At 42.0% G+C, this 15,649-nt stretch overlaps 1 protein-coding gene across 3 annotated transcripts in view; it reads left to right on the forward strand.

Annotated features, from left to right (window-relative positions):
* The window catches only part of znf423 (zinc finger protein 423), a 133,153-nt gene that overhangs the window by 69,611 nt on the left and 47,893 nt on the right, over positions 1 to 15,649 (forward strand). Inside the window, exons 17-19 of one of the 3 annotated variants that reach the window (XM_047595965.1) lie at positions 203 to 416; positions 2,258 to 2,342; positions 7,639 to 7,659. In XM_047595965.1, the coding sequence (XP_047451921.1) occupies positions 203 to 416; positions 2,258 to 2,342; positions 7,639 to 7,659 (320 nt within the window). The remainder of the gene's footprint in view (positions 1 to 202; positions 417 to 2,257; positions 2,343 to 7,638; positions 7,660 to 15,649) is intronic. The other 2 variants (XM_047595966.1, XM_047595967.1) reach the window with 2 other exon arrangements.

Raw genomic sequence — 15,649 nt, forward strand, 5'->3', positions numbered from 1 at the left:
GTATGCTATTAGTTATTTAACTAAAACAATTGACTGTTCCAGCCGTAGCCTAAAGACAACAATACTGTCAGGTTAAATATCAGTTATTAGTTGATCTAAACTAGGACAAGGAGCGACTTTATGGATTGTAATAGACGCAGGTCAGTTCAGAATCTCTTATCAACCAATGGTCTTAAACGGATCATATGCTCAATCAAATCAGGGGCACCAATGGCCAGAGTCCCAACCAGGGAGGAGCTCTCACACCCGGAGACACCCAGGGAGAGAAGGCCTTGGTCGGGCTGAGGTGTCCAGAGTGTGGGGTGAAATTTGAAAGCCTGGAGGACCTGGAGAGTCACGTCCAGACCGATCACCCCGAGGTCAGCCCTGAGACCAGTGCAACGGGAAAGAAGGCCGAGGCTTCACCTGCACCTAAGGTGAGACACGATGGACGAAGATGTGGTTTAACATTTCATGTTCTTGTTAAGATTGGTTCAGGGAGGAGGGACTAATGTGAATAGATATGAGAAGCAGCTCAGAATATTGAGATGTCATGCTCCTAGTATCGTGGCCAGTACAACATTTGAAACTTGAACAACATTTAACAGATGGAGACATTTTCAAGAGTACAGGAGACTCCTGCTGAACTGTATGTTTGCATGAGGTGTGTGTGAGAGAGAGTGTGTGTGTGTGTGCGTGCGTGCGTGCTTGTGTGTTGGTGCATACTGCTGCTTTTGTGTCTGTAGCTGCATACGTGTGCTTATGTGTACGTCGGTGTGTGTCAGCTGAGCCCCACTGGGTCCTGCGGCTGGGGCGTGCTGAGGCATTGTGGGAGCTGTTCGCTCTACTTGATATTGACAGTCAGGCTCCCCGGGACCTGCCGCGTGTCTGTGTGTGAGAGAGTGTGTACTTGCGAGCGAGCGTGTGCGTGCATGTGTGTGTGTCTGTGTGTGTTAGCCAGTTCCCAGGGATCCTCTGTCTTACCTGCACCTTTGTTTCTGCTTAGTCTAACAGCACAAAGCAGACAAAGTAGGATTTCTGTGTGTGTGAGAGTGTGTGTACGTGTGTGTACTCGTTCTAGCAGGGTGAAGCAGTGGTGAGATAGTGGAAGTGGGGCCTTTGTGTATTTTGTATGTGTTTGTGCATGAGTGATCGCTATGTGCTATGAATGGATAAGCAGAGCCTCTCCTCCTCTCTCTCTTTGTTTCTGTGTCTCTCACCCTTGTTTCTCTGGCTCTTTCTGTATTTCTTTCTCTCTCTCTCGTCCTTTTTTTTCTTCCCTATGTGTTCCCTCTGTTTCGTTTTTATTGCCTCTTCCCTTAATCTTTTTCACTCCCTCCCTTATTAATTTCTGTCTGTGGCTTTCTCTGCGGAGGTTCTACTTGTGTGTTTCTCTTCCTTTTACCGGGTCTCCGTAGATTTTGTGAGGTTCATATGTTAAGGGCTGACTGCAAAAGGGCACAAGTACAAATTTAAAAGCAAGAATTCCACACTTCAGCGTTGTATTTATTTAATTTTATATAACCGTGCTATTATTAAGCTCTAATATTACGAATAATTGTTTTATTCTTGAGCATTACACTTCATGTTCTTACGGTTTGGAGGAAATATTTTTTATTATTAAACATTGAGATTCACACTTTTAATATATTCCACTCTTTCCACAGTGAATCAGGCAGCACAGCCCTTAGAAAAATGGGTTGCCTTAAAGCACATTTGGATCATATCATGTATTGTTGTTTGCAATATAGTCATATAACCTCATAAAAACCATGAGGTTTAACAGTCTTTGCTTTATTTGTAATAACAAGAAGAGGGAGCCCTTTCTGCAATAAATGAACCAGATCACTGGCCATATGTTATAGAAGGCATTGTTGTTATCTTTTGAAATAGCGCTAAGACATTCTATTGGAAAAACCTTAAATGTTTCTCTATACCACTGTGTGAGTGAGGGAGGCCTCTCCTGAATCCACTGGAATAGAACACATCACCTTGCTAAGAGCAGGAGTTTACACATTAAAGTAAACATTAAACTGCCTCATCAGTGTATATACATATATATACTGAATCAAATTTAACTTTTTTGTGAAAAATAGAACTAAGCTCTGAAGCAAGATTCTTTCCAATATCAGGACATTAATAGACAACAGTGGATATTCAAATCTTTAGTGCAACTGCTTCACGATATGATTTTTAGTAGTGATTAATGTATTTTATGTGCATGAAATGTACTTATTTGTTGCATCTCAATGATTTTTTTTTGGTGTTTGTGCTGCAGAAAAAGACCTACCAGTGTATTAAATGCCAAATGACGTTTGAGACAGAACGGGAGATCCAGATTCACGTCGCAAATCACATGATCGGTGAGTGAAGAACATCTTTTTTTTTTTTTTTTTTTTTTTAGGTTGTGTTTCAGTGTAGCATCTGGTGTGATGCCAGCAGTGAACGTGTCATCTCTTGGTTCTCTCTGCTTGTTTAAAGGCACTGTGATACACCTGTCAGTGCACAGACACACCAAGAGAGGTGAGAGACAGACAGGAATGTGAAATGAAGGCCTCTTTTTGACTTGTCCAGGCCAGATGTTGTGCAAATTATGACTTGACTGCAATTCTGAGGGTTAGAAAGCTTGGCCTACGAAGGTGTCAAAACGATATATTAAACTTTATACACTGTACAGAGATTTTAACTTTTAAGTTCCACAAGCACAACTAAAACATGTACATTTATTTTAAGGTTGTAGTTGAGTACACACTGATGCACCGTACACATGAACATTCATTCATATTTTTCTGGTCCACTGATTTTGCATCACAAGACAATAAGCCTTAGAGAACCAAACCAACACTTAGTGATGTTAAACTAATTCCCCTCATCTTCGGTTTAGTGCTGAGCTAAAGGTCGTAAAAATTGTTTTTGAACCTGTACAAGGTATTTTGTGTGTGTGTAGCTAAAAACTTGTGTTTAAAACCTACCTCTGTAGTTTGGATGTTCTTTTATGAGCTTCCCTTGTGACAGTTTTTTCCGCTTTCCTGCTAATTTGCTGCCTTAGCATCTCTGTCGTCATGGAGATTAACGAGGTGGACCTGTGAGTTGTTCTGGGGGAACAAATGCTCTACCCCACACCCTCAGCCCCTCGCCAGACCTGACAGGCAATCCCAGAGTCACTGATGTACTCTGAGGTGTGTGTGTGTGTGTGTGTGTGAGAGAGAGAGAGAGGGTGTGTGAGTGTTCTTAGCCGTCTAGTAATGTCTAGAGACTTGAAGAAGAGAGACTTGAAACACAAGTACAGCAGCTGGAGTAACTTTTGCTTCGCTCCCTAGTTTGCAGCTTTGCCCCCACTTTCTGCCTGACGCACAAACACACGTTCTCTTTGGCACACATGCTCCTGGCTAAAATATATATGCTACAACATAAAGAAAAACCTGTCTAGTGCCGTTCCTCTTTGTCTGTCTTCTTCCTCGCCATTGCGTTGCCATAATCCTCCGCCTCTTGTCCTTGTGTTTCTCCTTGTGTTACCTTCTAACCTTTGCAATTTCAATTTCACCGTCACTCCCACCTCTACTCCCACCCTAAGAATCCAGCAAGTCATTCATTCATTTAACCCAGTGTTTTCATTATGTCTCTCCCTTCTCCTATGTCTGATAACTCATCTTTCTACCACCCCCCCCCCCCCCCCCCCTCCCACCACACACACACACACATATTCACACACAGTAGTGGCAGTTTTGGGTTAATTAACGTGCTAATTGTGTGGAAACCTAGCACGGATTAATTATGAAATTGAGGCAGATTATTTTTAAAGAGCTTGCCCAGTTCCTATTATTACATTTCTTCCAGCCCTCTCCTCCCCCCACCACTTAGCCATGAGGGCTCTGCTGAAAAAAAAAAAAAACCCACAAAGATCTTATTTGCTGCAAAGACACTGATGAAGAGAAAATTGCCAACACCAAAAAGAAGGTGTTAATTTGCCTCGTGTCATCTCTCGCTCTCGTTGACTTAAGCCGTGTTTCTTTTAACAAGTGCAGAGAAAAAAAATACAACACGGTAAATAACAGCTTGATCGTGCCTGAAACGTGGACCCACTCACTTCTGATTTAACTAAATATACTCGGGAATAAGAGGAAATAAACACATGGCTCCACAGAAAACCCTCGTAATCAACTTTGTGTGTGTTCTTAAGTAAATGCCTCTCAGTGTATGTATTGATTTGCAGCTTAAATATTTTTTAAGTTCCTCACTTTATTTAAATAAATGAACTGCAAATATATCTGGTTACAAGAAAGGGTCCAATCAGGGAATTGTTCCCCTCCATATCTCATTTGCTGCCCATCACATGAACTGGTGGCACAGCAGACGCACTATGCTGTAAATTATGGTGTGAATGTTTCCGTGCTACCTCATTACTTTATTCATTTCCTATGATCCAGTTCCTCCCGTGAATCCATTTTTTTTTCTTCTTTTAATCCATTATCGTCTTTGGTGAAATGTTCCCATTCCCATCACATGCACACTTTATCATCAGCTCTCAAATTCAGTGTTTCTGCAACTAGTAGGTGTGCTTGTGTCACTTTTGATATTGTCACAAGGTTCAGTGAAACACCCTAAGGCGTACGGCTACCTCTCAGTCTGCCTGCCTGTCAGCGCGTCGCTGAATACGATGATACACCCTGGTTAACCTGTTTATATTCAGTCAGTGACCGCAAACTGTTTGGTATCTTTCAGCCTCACAATCCTGTTAGCACTGTGATGACAGTTTTGAGTGGCTGAAGGAGGAGGGAGGTTTCTTGCTGGATAATGTAGTCCAGTAATGTGATTGTCACATTGCTCCGTGGGTAATACATGGTGCACCCCATGGTCCTGTTAATTACGCTGTCAGAAGGAGGAAGAGATACAACATACAGGGAGATAGAGGAAGAGAGGGTCAGAGCGAGAAGTCCGGAGAGGAATCTTTGTAACGCTGAGAAAAAAAAATCTTCACAAGGAAGGACTGCTCCACTTGGCCTTCAGCCACAAGGAGTTTAGGGAACGTTTTTCCTCCAAGAAATGTATCAAACAATTTTCCTTTGCATAAAGGTGGCTGCTCATCAAAGTGACTCTCTCTGAGTCCTTTTAGTCAAATGCTTTCAGACGTTTTTTTGGATAAAGCAGTGAGTGATGTGATGTGTTTCTTACCTCAGGCAATAAACAGTGTTTTCTCGAGTACCTATCATATCAGTTTAGCGGCTCTAAAAGACCACCATGAAATGATATTGAACCAGAAATTAGTAACACACTCTGATCTGACTCCAACACTTAATATTAAAAACGGGAACCACTCAAACTGCCTCTGGTTCTTAGCCCCGTGTTCAGCCTTACTGTGATTGTATAGTCGCGCCCTGTGTGTGTTCCCGCTCGCCTTGGCTCTTACACGGCACACAAGTTAATTAAAACACCATGTGGTCAATGTCCTGCTCTCGAGGCAGAGACGAAAGGAGAGGAAGACACTGAGAGAAGCGACGCAACAGGAGGGAAAGAGAAATCATGCAAGACGGCTGAAAGGCGTAAAAATAAATTAACAGTTGAATTTCTTTCCATCTTGGTTGCTTTAACGTTTTGCCAGATTTTTTGCATAACGTCGGTTCTGAATCCTCGACAGGGCCGTACGAACATATTTTCACAACGTTAACTTGCAAAAATGGATAAACTGTAGGCCAACTGATCAACGTGATTCATAAAACATCTCATAGCTACGTAGCCTGATAATCGCCGCTCTTCCGATTTACCCTTTTTGATGGTGAACACAGACTACTGCCACTTGCTGGTATGGAAAGTTATTTTCTCTTTTACGTTGCCACTATTTATATATTGTTATGTCGGTTTGGTTTGTCTTTGCAGAAGCTTAAGGGATTTGCTAGTGAAGGCAGGGATATATATGATACTGAACATACTTCATATAACAGATGATATTTAACAGGGAAGTAAAGTACAGTAAAAGAGAGAGGTGATGCCCTGGTCACACGTTGCACTGTTGAAACACGCATTCAGATACAGTCCATCTCCCACACACTGAGGAAGAGACATAGAAAGAAGAGTTTCCATTTTTGCCTCAGGTACCAACTTGCCATTTCACTTTTTTAATTTGTTAATCTATACATTTTAATAAGCAAATACAAATTAATACAAATATATTAATTTTAACCATTATCAGTTACATTGTGCGTTGAATGTTTGTAGCTCCCGGCTCGGCCGATGAGGTGGAAAGGCTAAGGAGGGTTTTCGAAGACGAGAATGTGTATTTATTTAAGTATTTATTTGTGTTTGGGCTGAGCACACTTGGGAGACGTGATTCATTGGAGGAAAAAAATGAGACGAGGATGGAGAAGACGATGACGATTTCAGGTTTTTATCTCGGCATGCGTGGCTAACCAGTCAGATGAAAAAAAAAAATCAAACAAATAAAAAAACATTACCTCTATCATGTAAATGTTTATATTTAGCACAACTCTATTTCCTCAAGATCATTAAATAATATCACAGATCTCTGTTTTCTATTGTGTGGTGGAGTTGTATAATATGACTTGATTTGTTTTGTCTTTATATCTATTCTTCCCCCTCCTCCTCATTGTGTATTTGTTTGTGTGCGTCTCCTTGGACTGCACCGCAGCGACTTTTGGCAGGCTTTGTTGTTTTCTGCTGTGCAGCTGCACATCATGAAGAAGTTTCCTCCCTGCGTGATATTGGGAGGTGAAGAATAGGTGTGGAGCTAAATATGTGCATGTGTATATTTACCACTGTTAGTCCGTAGGGAATCAAAACAGCAGCTTCCATGACAGGGGGACTCTGATCTCTGTTTAGTGACTTTAGATCCATGCATTACAGGTGATAGATCATTCCTTGAAAAGGCACAACACACAAACACAAACATACCCACACACATTGTTAAATAAGGTCCTTGACAGCGTGTTCTGAGTGTTGCATGCAGCCACTAATGCTTTACTAATCACCTCAGTCTAGATTTCACAGCGTGTGACCTCACTTCTCAAACACATGTAGACACACACGCTCTCACTTTTTTCCTCATACACACGCACACACATACACACATAACCTGCGTGTGTGCATACAAGGAGCCACACGCAGCATGTTATCTCCCCTTTTCACTGGTCCTAATCAGGGACCAGTCACCAATTAGCATACCGACTGTAATGCTCACTTTGATATACCAATCACACAATACTTCCTCGTTTTCTTCATGCTACAAGATTTCTCTCAAAGCCTTTTTCATCTTTTTTTTTTCCTCCTCCTGATCCTCCATCCCCCGTTGTTTACTTCCTTCTCTCCATCAGCGTATTCTTTAGCAGCTTTTAGGCGTCAGCTTTAAGTCTTATTCATACTGTCAAGGTGTAACTGTAGCTGCTGAGAGTGAAGGAAGGAGTGTGTAGTTTTAGATACCCTGAAAAATAATAAAGAATAAATAAATAAATAAACCGCAGTGTCTTGTCATTTAAGCATTGGGTTTTTTAATTACTAATGTTCATTTCACTTACATGGCTTTTATTTTTTTTGTCTATAACACTGCGTTTGCCTCCTCCCCTTATACACCACAATACTTATTACTAATCCTGCCCATTCTCTCCTCCGCTCTCCCCCATCCCCACCTGCCTATTGGATGGCCCATAGAAGAGCCCACCTGTCGGCAAGGTTTGTCCCCTTTCTGTCTCCTTAGCTCACACTGTGAGCAAGGCAGCACTGTGCTGTCTCACTGCCTGCCCATCATCATGAACATTCAGCCTGCTTTTAACTACAACCAGTATTAGTCACTGTTGTTAGCGAACCATGTACAAAAGCCACATTGCATGGTGTGGAAAGCAGATTTGAAGGCAGGGATTTCGAGCTCAACGCAGGCTAGAAGTTGAAAGAAAAAAAAAAACTCATTCTGCATAATAAAAGTGTGCAGTCAAAAACAAAATGAATTGACGAGGGAGGACTTTAGACTCAATTAGACACACTTTCGCCGAATCCTTGCACAATTACCCCTCACCTCAACTCTTCATTCACCCCAATCCCTGCTGCTAGCTGCATGCTTCATTGTCCTTCCCACCTTGTATATACACACACACACACGCGCACATACACACACACACAGACATACACATGCATACACACAGATGCCTTGGAGGTATCGAGTGGCCACTCACCTGGATCTAAGTGCTCCCCGTGGAGTGTGGTGGCTAATGATGTGTCCTCAGCATGAGCTTTACTTACCTATTTACATCAGTGCACTCTAATAATTGTAGCTAGCCTTCCTTATTCACATGCTTCGCATTTTGATAATCAGTAGGGACGGAGCATACCTTTGAACCGCTATATCTTCGCTGGCCTTAAACATGTCAGGCAGCCGTTAAAGATTCGTATCCTGGCCTTCTCTTTCCTAAAAGTCAGTAAATAAAGCGGAATACTTTTCACTTAAATCCCTGGCACTTTGAACTTTCTTTTTGATGGTGACTCAGGGTGATGACCGCAAACAGTTTATAAACCCCTCTGTGTGCAACGAGGCATTAAATAATCTCACTTTGCTTTTATTTTGTACCTGGAGGTTACGTTTGTCTGGTAGTTCAAAACAGTGAACCTGCGTTCAGCATGTCTATTAGCCTGCAGTCAAATCTGTGATGCGCTTGACTAGTAATGTCGGTCTGCTGTCTAAGCAGCCGTCCCACGGGCTGTGGCTGAGCCGGTGTGTGTCTGCGCGCACACATCGTTCAACGCCTCTAAGTGCCAACCCCCCCCCCCCCCCCCCCACCCCAACCCCCTCCTTTTCCACCTTTTTCTTTTACGCTTGCATGCAAACACACACCTATGTATACGTATTTGTGTATGCGCTAGCGAGCAGGGTCTGGTGTGGTTACTTTGTGTCACTGAAGACTTAATGAGGCGAATAAGAAGCTTTTAGAGTCAATGGAGGTGGATAATGTGGTTGAGGGCTCACTCATGTATGTATGTGTGTGTGTGTCAGAGTCTTTGCCACCGGCTAGCAACATTGCTGTTCTCTTCTGCACTACTGCACCTGAACTAATAAGATACAGACTGCTCTGCCTCCTCTGTTGTTGCTGTGTAACCAGCAGTGTCTGTATACTACTGCTCTGAATTAGCTGGTCATACTGGAAACCGATCTTATAAAGGAATTAGACGAATGATAGAGAGAAAAATCTTATGTTTCCCTCACTTAAGAATGAGGGGACAGCTTGTTGAACACACATGCACACACACACACACACAAAAAAAAGAGAAACGGCTATGAAATACTCTGGGAACACTGCTAATCCTGTCGCAGGCACAAGCGTCCCATCTGAGACAGTTTTTAGAACAACATGTCGTCTCAGAAGAGTGTGCTTAAATCTGAACACGCTGATGAGCTGGTGTTCCTGTCTGATGTGGTAAAAGCTACTTACACACCTTTCACTCACCCAGAACCCCCCCCCTCACAAACACATCTACTCACAGATGCTCTCCCTCCCTGTGAGTACTTAAAATTTAGAGAAAGGGTAATGGCACAGTTTTAACCCGTTTTTATTTATTTATTGTGTTTATCACAGAGACAATTCAGTCTAAAACACACCTTTTTATTCATGTTGTGACAAATTATTTTAAGATCTACATGCTACACACACACTTAATGTTGTATCACAATATTTAGAAGAAGAATATTTCTCATGTTGCCAAGTTCTTTAAGTATAAAGCTATTTATTTGCATATTTTTAACCAGTCAAACCCTGCAGACAGTGCACATATCTTGGTAATATAACAAATATTCTACACGGTAATTGAGTCACTTCATTTCCACGCTTACTCAGGGTAACATAAACATATTTAGCAAGAAAGTCGAGTCAGAACGTACCGAAAGGATGTTGGCCCGCACTGTGACGGTATGAACATAGGAACAGATGACAACAACCCCCTCCCTCCATCCATCCTTCCCTACATCCCTTCCTCCCTCCTTCCCTCACCACCTGGAGCCAGCGAGCTGTGACACCAGAGGGAGGGAGGGAGCGATGATGAAGGGACAAGGGACTAAAAGAAAGAGAGAGACCACGGAGGGCTAGAAGGAAGGAATGTGATGCGAGATAAATCCAATTTGGACTTAATCAAAATGATTATTTTTACGATTGTTTATCCTTGGAATTAAAGTGTACTTTTACATTTATACTCTTTAAATACAGTCACAACTCAGAGCTTTCCAGTACAGACATGCGTTTGGCCTCAAGCAGAAGGCTCTGTTTGTTTAAGTTATTAGTATTTAAACGTGTCATCAAAAGAAAATGGAAAACAAGTTTGTGGGATGACTAGTAGATGCATTTCTTATCTCCAGTTGTCTAAAACCTATGGCATTGCCAGCAGTCTGCGTGTGATTGAGTGTAGTTCATCCTATACTGTTCATTCTTTAACATTTTCATCCCTCTGTCATGCTGTTGTATGTACTTCCCCAGCTCCTCTGACACTGTAAAAATAAAGCGTTTGCTATTTGTCGGTCCCCATAACCTGCCATTGTCTGCTTTATCGACTGTGCATGAATACATAGACAGAATTGTCTGTGTATTTCTGTTTGTGTGTGTGTGTGTGTGTGTGTGTGTGAGAGTGTTTTGAAGGCTGGGAGCATGGCGGTCCCCCGGAGAGCTCATTTTGTCGTCTTCTCGCTTGATTTACCTTCTTCTTCTTCTGCTGTTTATTACCAGTCATTACAAGCTGTTTGGAAACCTAATAGGACACACTGACAAATAGACTGGGAGAGACCCAACCAGGATAGGCATCTGAACACAAAGTAATAATGACTGTGTGTGTGTGTGTGCGCCACGTTTAATGTTTGCCTGTGAGAATTTTCATACATGCAACATCAGCTATCTCACGTATATATGCGTCTGTTCTCGATGAGTGATGTCTTTCTTATCTCTCTGTCTCTCTATTGAGCCGCTGGCCAAAGATAAACTGCTATATAACGTAATGTACTTGCACCCCCCTCCCCCCTTTACATCCCTCTATCTCTTTCTCAACCCGTCCAGGTGTGGCTGCACCAGCTGCTAAAGAGAACAGGACAATTACACACCCATATAGACACACACACACGCACAAACACGCACTAATATACAGTAGACACCTCTCTCTCCCTCTCTCCCTCTCTCTCTCTCTGCTGGCTAATTGTCACAAGACAAACAAGGCGCTTTGCCTTTATGCGCTTCATAAACAGGGGCCAAGCAACAATTAACTCCCTGCTTAATTCACTAACTATTCTGAATTCATTTTCTCCTGTGACAGGCACATCTGTCACAGCTGGTAGCGAGTGTGTATGCGTGTGTGTGTTTATAGAAACAGAGTGTGGTCCTTTGCAATAATGCAATAAGGGTTGTGCCTTTTAAAAGTGTACGTTGAGGTAGGGCTGGGTGGTATATATCATGGTATTTCTTTTTTTTTTTCATGCATAATCACGTGTTCACAACATTTCCCACTGGTTGAGAGAGGAATTAATGCAGAAGATTGACTGAGGATGGACTATTTTACTGTGATGATGATAAATACTGTAGAACAATCCCACAGTGGTAGTAAAACAGGTTTGCGTGGCTCCATGTTAGCACTAAAGCTTAAAAAAAAAACAATTAAATGTTTTAAAGATGAAATGCAGAAACAGGGACAATTACGGTTTCATTCATTTTGATATATTTACTCATATTTAAACATATTTAAACTGTTACGTCTGTGATGTCAATAGCAGCTCGACTGATTATCGTAATAATCGTAGTATGCGCGCAACATTTTTTTTCTCATTCATAAAAAGCTAAAATTGGGGACATTTTCGGGGACAGCTTTAGCTGGGGAACAGATCATCCAACACGGGGACTGTCCCCAGAAATCAGGGACGTCTGGTCACCCTATAAAAAAAAAAAAAAGAAAAAAAAAAACGACACGGCACCTTTTTTTGGCACAGGTCTCATTCTGCTGCTTCATTGCCACTTGCCATCTTCACCTCGCAGCGCAGCGCTCTGAACGCTGTGTAATCAACTACACCCATATGCTGGTATATTAAAAATTCATATCATAACGGGAAAAAAATACCGGTATATGTTGCGAACCTTGATACCACCCTCGTATACCAACGTTGAGGCATCTATACCTACATCATTTGAGTAGTTAATAGTGCTATAGGTGAACGGCTCTGTAAGAGAAGTAGCACCCGTTGGTTTTTGAGTGAACAAAGAGAATGTGAAGGATATGTTGCCATTTGTTTTCCGTGTGTGTGTGTGTGTCCTCATAGCAGTGGGTTATGTTTGTGTTGTGGAGGTTGGCAGGTTTATTCAAAGCATCGTGATGTAATCCTGCTGGGTGTGTTGTGTATTTTGTTTGAAGAAGTGAGAGAAAGGGAGCAGATTCTGATTCATATCTTATAGTGTTTATGACAATCGGTCAGAAAAAAGTTCAGGACGACACATCAAAAGACAAAGAACTATAATAAATTACTTGGGATTAAAGTTTCTACACTTACTGCTTTTTTCAGGACTGGGTCGGTTTCTGTTTATTCCCTTTGTGGTATGTTTTCCAGTTAGCTTTGTTGGCCCTGTTTTATCTGATCCGTGAGTAAATGGGGCAGCCATGTGTCAAAATCATGTTTCATGCAGTTTTTGTCAAAAGGTTTTTATAAATAATCAACCAAGTATTAAACAGAAACGAATAGATTTAAATATTTTTTTAATCACAGATCGATCATAAAACAGTCATCTGTTACTTGCTTGTAGTCCTTACAGCTCTAATATTTCGTGGTTGGGCATCGATAAGCACATGTTACATCTGTTTTTTAAGGAGTTTCTCATCTAAAGCAAAGTCTTTCAGAACATCCATTAGCCTTTCCTGTTTTCCAGCCATTACTGAAACAGCTGAAGGCCAAGGTTTTTCCTGGAGAGCGTGGTGCTTGTTAAATGTTCTGGCTTCACAAGTTGGAAATTTAGCCAGCAAAGCTGATTGCACGCTCAGTGAAGCAAGGTCGAGGCAGTTGAGGTGACACTGTAAGGTTCGTTTATGAGTGCTGGTAACTTTTCTCAATGTAACAGACATTAAAATGAGAAGTGTAACCTTTTATAATACATTTAAAAAAACAAAAACAAAAAAAAACACTGTGCTAAAAATGGAAAAGGAGGAGTAAACTGAAGGAAGCACATGTCTGAAGTCGAGAGATTGGATAGTGGAGCGCGTAAGGGAGAGTTGGAAGGCGAGAGACAGAATGACACTACAAGTGAGAAGCAGAAATAGTGGTGATTACAGATCAATTCAGTGAGATTCATACCGGTGGCAAACAGCATGACTGACGCAGAGATGGAAGCTGCAGAGGACATGGAGGAAGCAGGTGAGGGAGGAAAAGACAAGTGAATGGAGATCAATAGGGTGAAATGAAGGGAGAGTGGGGGCGTGAAGCGTGGATGGAGATGAATAAAGCGAGAGACGGAAGGAGAACATGTCAGAGGAGAGAGATAGAGAGGATGAGAGCGTTTTCTGGCAGATTTTGGCTCACGCTTAGTCCTCTTGCCGAGCAGCTGGACTTCATTAGTGGCTGGTGTTAATTACTGGGACTGTACACACATGCACACACACTAATAGATACCCACACATGTGCACACGCTCACACAGCCTGTGATTCAGGGTCACCTTGCTAGCCTTGTTTGAACCAGCAGAGAGAGGGGGAGATGGTGCCAGACAGACAGAAAAACAGAAATCGAGGCAGTGTCGGCCCACTGTGGGAGTTTTAGAAGATATTAATGGTATTTTGAGCAGCTGCTCGATGGACAGGTGATGCTCTAGATTACTCTGTCAAGAGCTGAACGTAATTAAAAATGTGTTTACAGATTGTAGCTGATTTGTAGCTGCATACGCTACGCTGCTATAGCTGAACACGTATAGCTGTAGTAGAGTGTTTTAAACTATTGCTGTCTTTAAGTCTAACTTGTAGTTGTGACGTGAGATTTGTGTGCACGAAGTGCTTGGCGTTCAAGTGGTTACGAGAACACCACTGCTCAGAAATTGTTGGCCTCTAGAAGCCATGGAGGCTAACAGTTTAGTAACCTAACGACCGGCATAATGAAAGCATGAGGCCGGGAATATAATCATTTAATTGAAGAATAATTCAACAACTAAATCATGATCCTCCTCCTCCATTTCTGAAAACGACTGCAAACACATCACTCATGAACTCAGACTCTTCATTTGTTTTACTCCTCTCCTGAGCACGGTAAACACAGCCTGATTCGTGATCCTCTCTTTCATTTCAAGATTGCGCAGTGTCATTCTCACATAGTTGGATCCATGACCTTCTGCTGGACTCTTCACAAGACTCTGTTTGCCGTTCAGAACCTGATCAATTTTCACTGACGTGAATCGAGTTTGAAAAGTCTTTGAGTGTCTCCGCGTCTCTCCATTCATTCATAACGCCTTCCACTCTTTCTGTGTTGTTTACTCTGACTCTGCTGATGTCATACACCAGCTGATTTCCTGCTGTTCATGCAGAAAAAGATGCAAATTCCATCCAAGCAGCGCATGAACAAAACACATAAAACGATAAACAGGAACCTTTTATTGCAGTTGCACATATAAAGACACAGAAAATACAATAGAATAAAATAACAATATTGTATTATATTAATATATTGTTATACATTATAAGTGTAAAAAATTATGTACAAAAACTAAGCATTACACAAGGAGACTATTGAGTGACCAACACTCGGGAGGAGTTGCAGGGTTTGATATCCACAGCCAGGAATGAATCGTGATATGTTGATTTAAGCCATGATACGTGTAATTGTCTAAGAATGAGTCCGTGCTGTGTTGCAATTGGGCTCTTAATACAGATATCATGTGTTTGGCATACATATTGTATACGTGGGCCTGTTGCCAAAGGTGGTCACAAATGTGAGGTAATTAATAGAGCTGCTGGCGCTGGAGAAAGCAAGACGCACTGAAAAACAAAGTAGCTTGCTCGTTTAGTTTAGACAAGGTTGGTAAATCCATAAGAACGAATCCTGATTAATTGTCTGGAGGAATAGTAAGCTGTTGATTCAGACTCCAGAATCATGTTTCTGTCAAAATACAGTTCCAGGAGTGAAAGGGAAGGTGGTTTAAAAACAAGCAACCGCACAGCATGAGGTGAGATGCTAAGCCATGCTGGGAGAGGTTGAAGGGTTTTCTTTGGCTCTTAATTACACGGCAGAAGACAGGAGAAGGCAGCAGTGAGCACGAGGAAGAGAGAAAGGTTGATACAACGGTGTACACCGCCGCTCTTATCTTTCGTCTCTAAACAGATGTCGGCCAGGCTGTTCTCTTTATTGCAGTACAAAGGCCTTCTGACAAAAACACTCACACGCGGGCATGCACACACACCATCCCGGATAAATCAATGCATTCTGGTTTCAGTAATTTCCCAAGGTACTTTGCTCTGCCCCCCTCTTGGGTGACGAAGGTGACAAAGCCAGCCGCGAAGGAGAGGATCTCCTTCTTTCCCACCTCCTTTTTTTAGCCCTTGTTTGTTTTCTTTCTTGTCTTTTCCTCCCATTATTGCTTTGTGTTGCACTTCAATGCTGAGACTAACTCTATGTTCACGTTTTCCTTTTTTTCTGGTTCGAAGGAGACCCAGGACCATTTGTAATGGACATAGAAGTTG

This window comes from Mugil cephalus, chromosome 10 (genome assembly GCF_022458985.1).
Source record: "Mugil cephalus isolate CIBA_MC_2020 chromosome 10, CIBA_Mcephalus_1.1, whole genome shotgun sequence".
NCBI classification, from domain to species: Eukaryota; Metazoa; Chordata; class Actinopteri; order Mugiliformes; family Mugilidae; genus Mugil; species Mugil cephalus.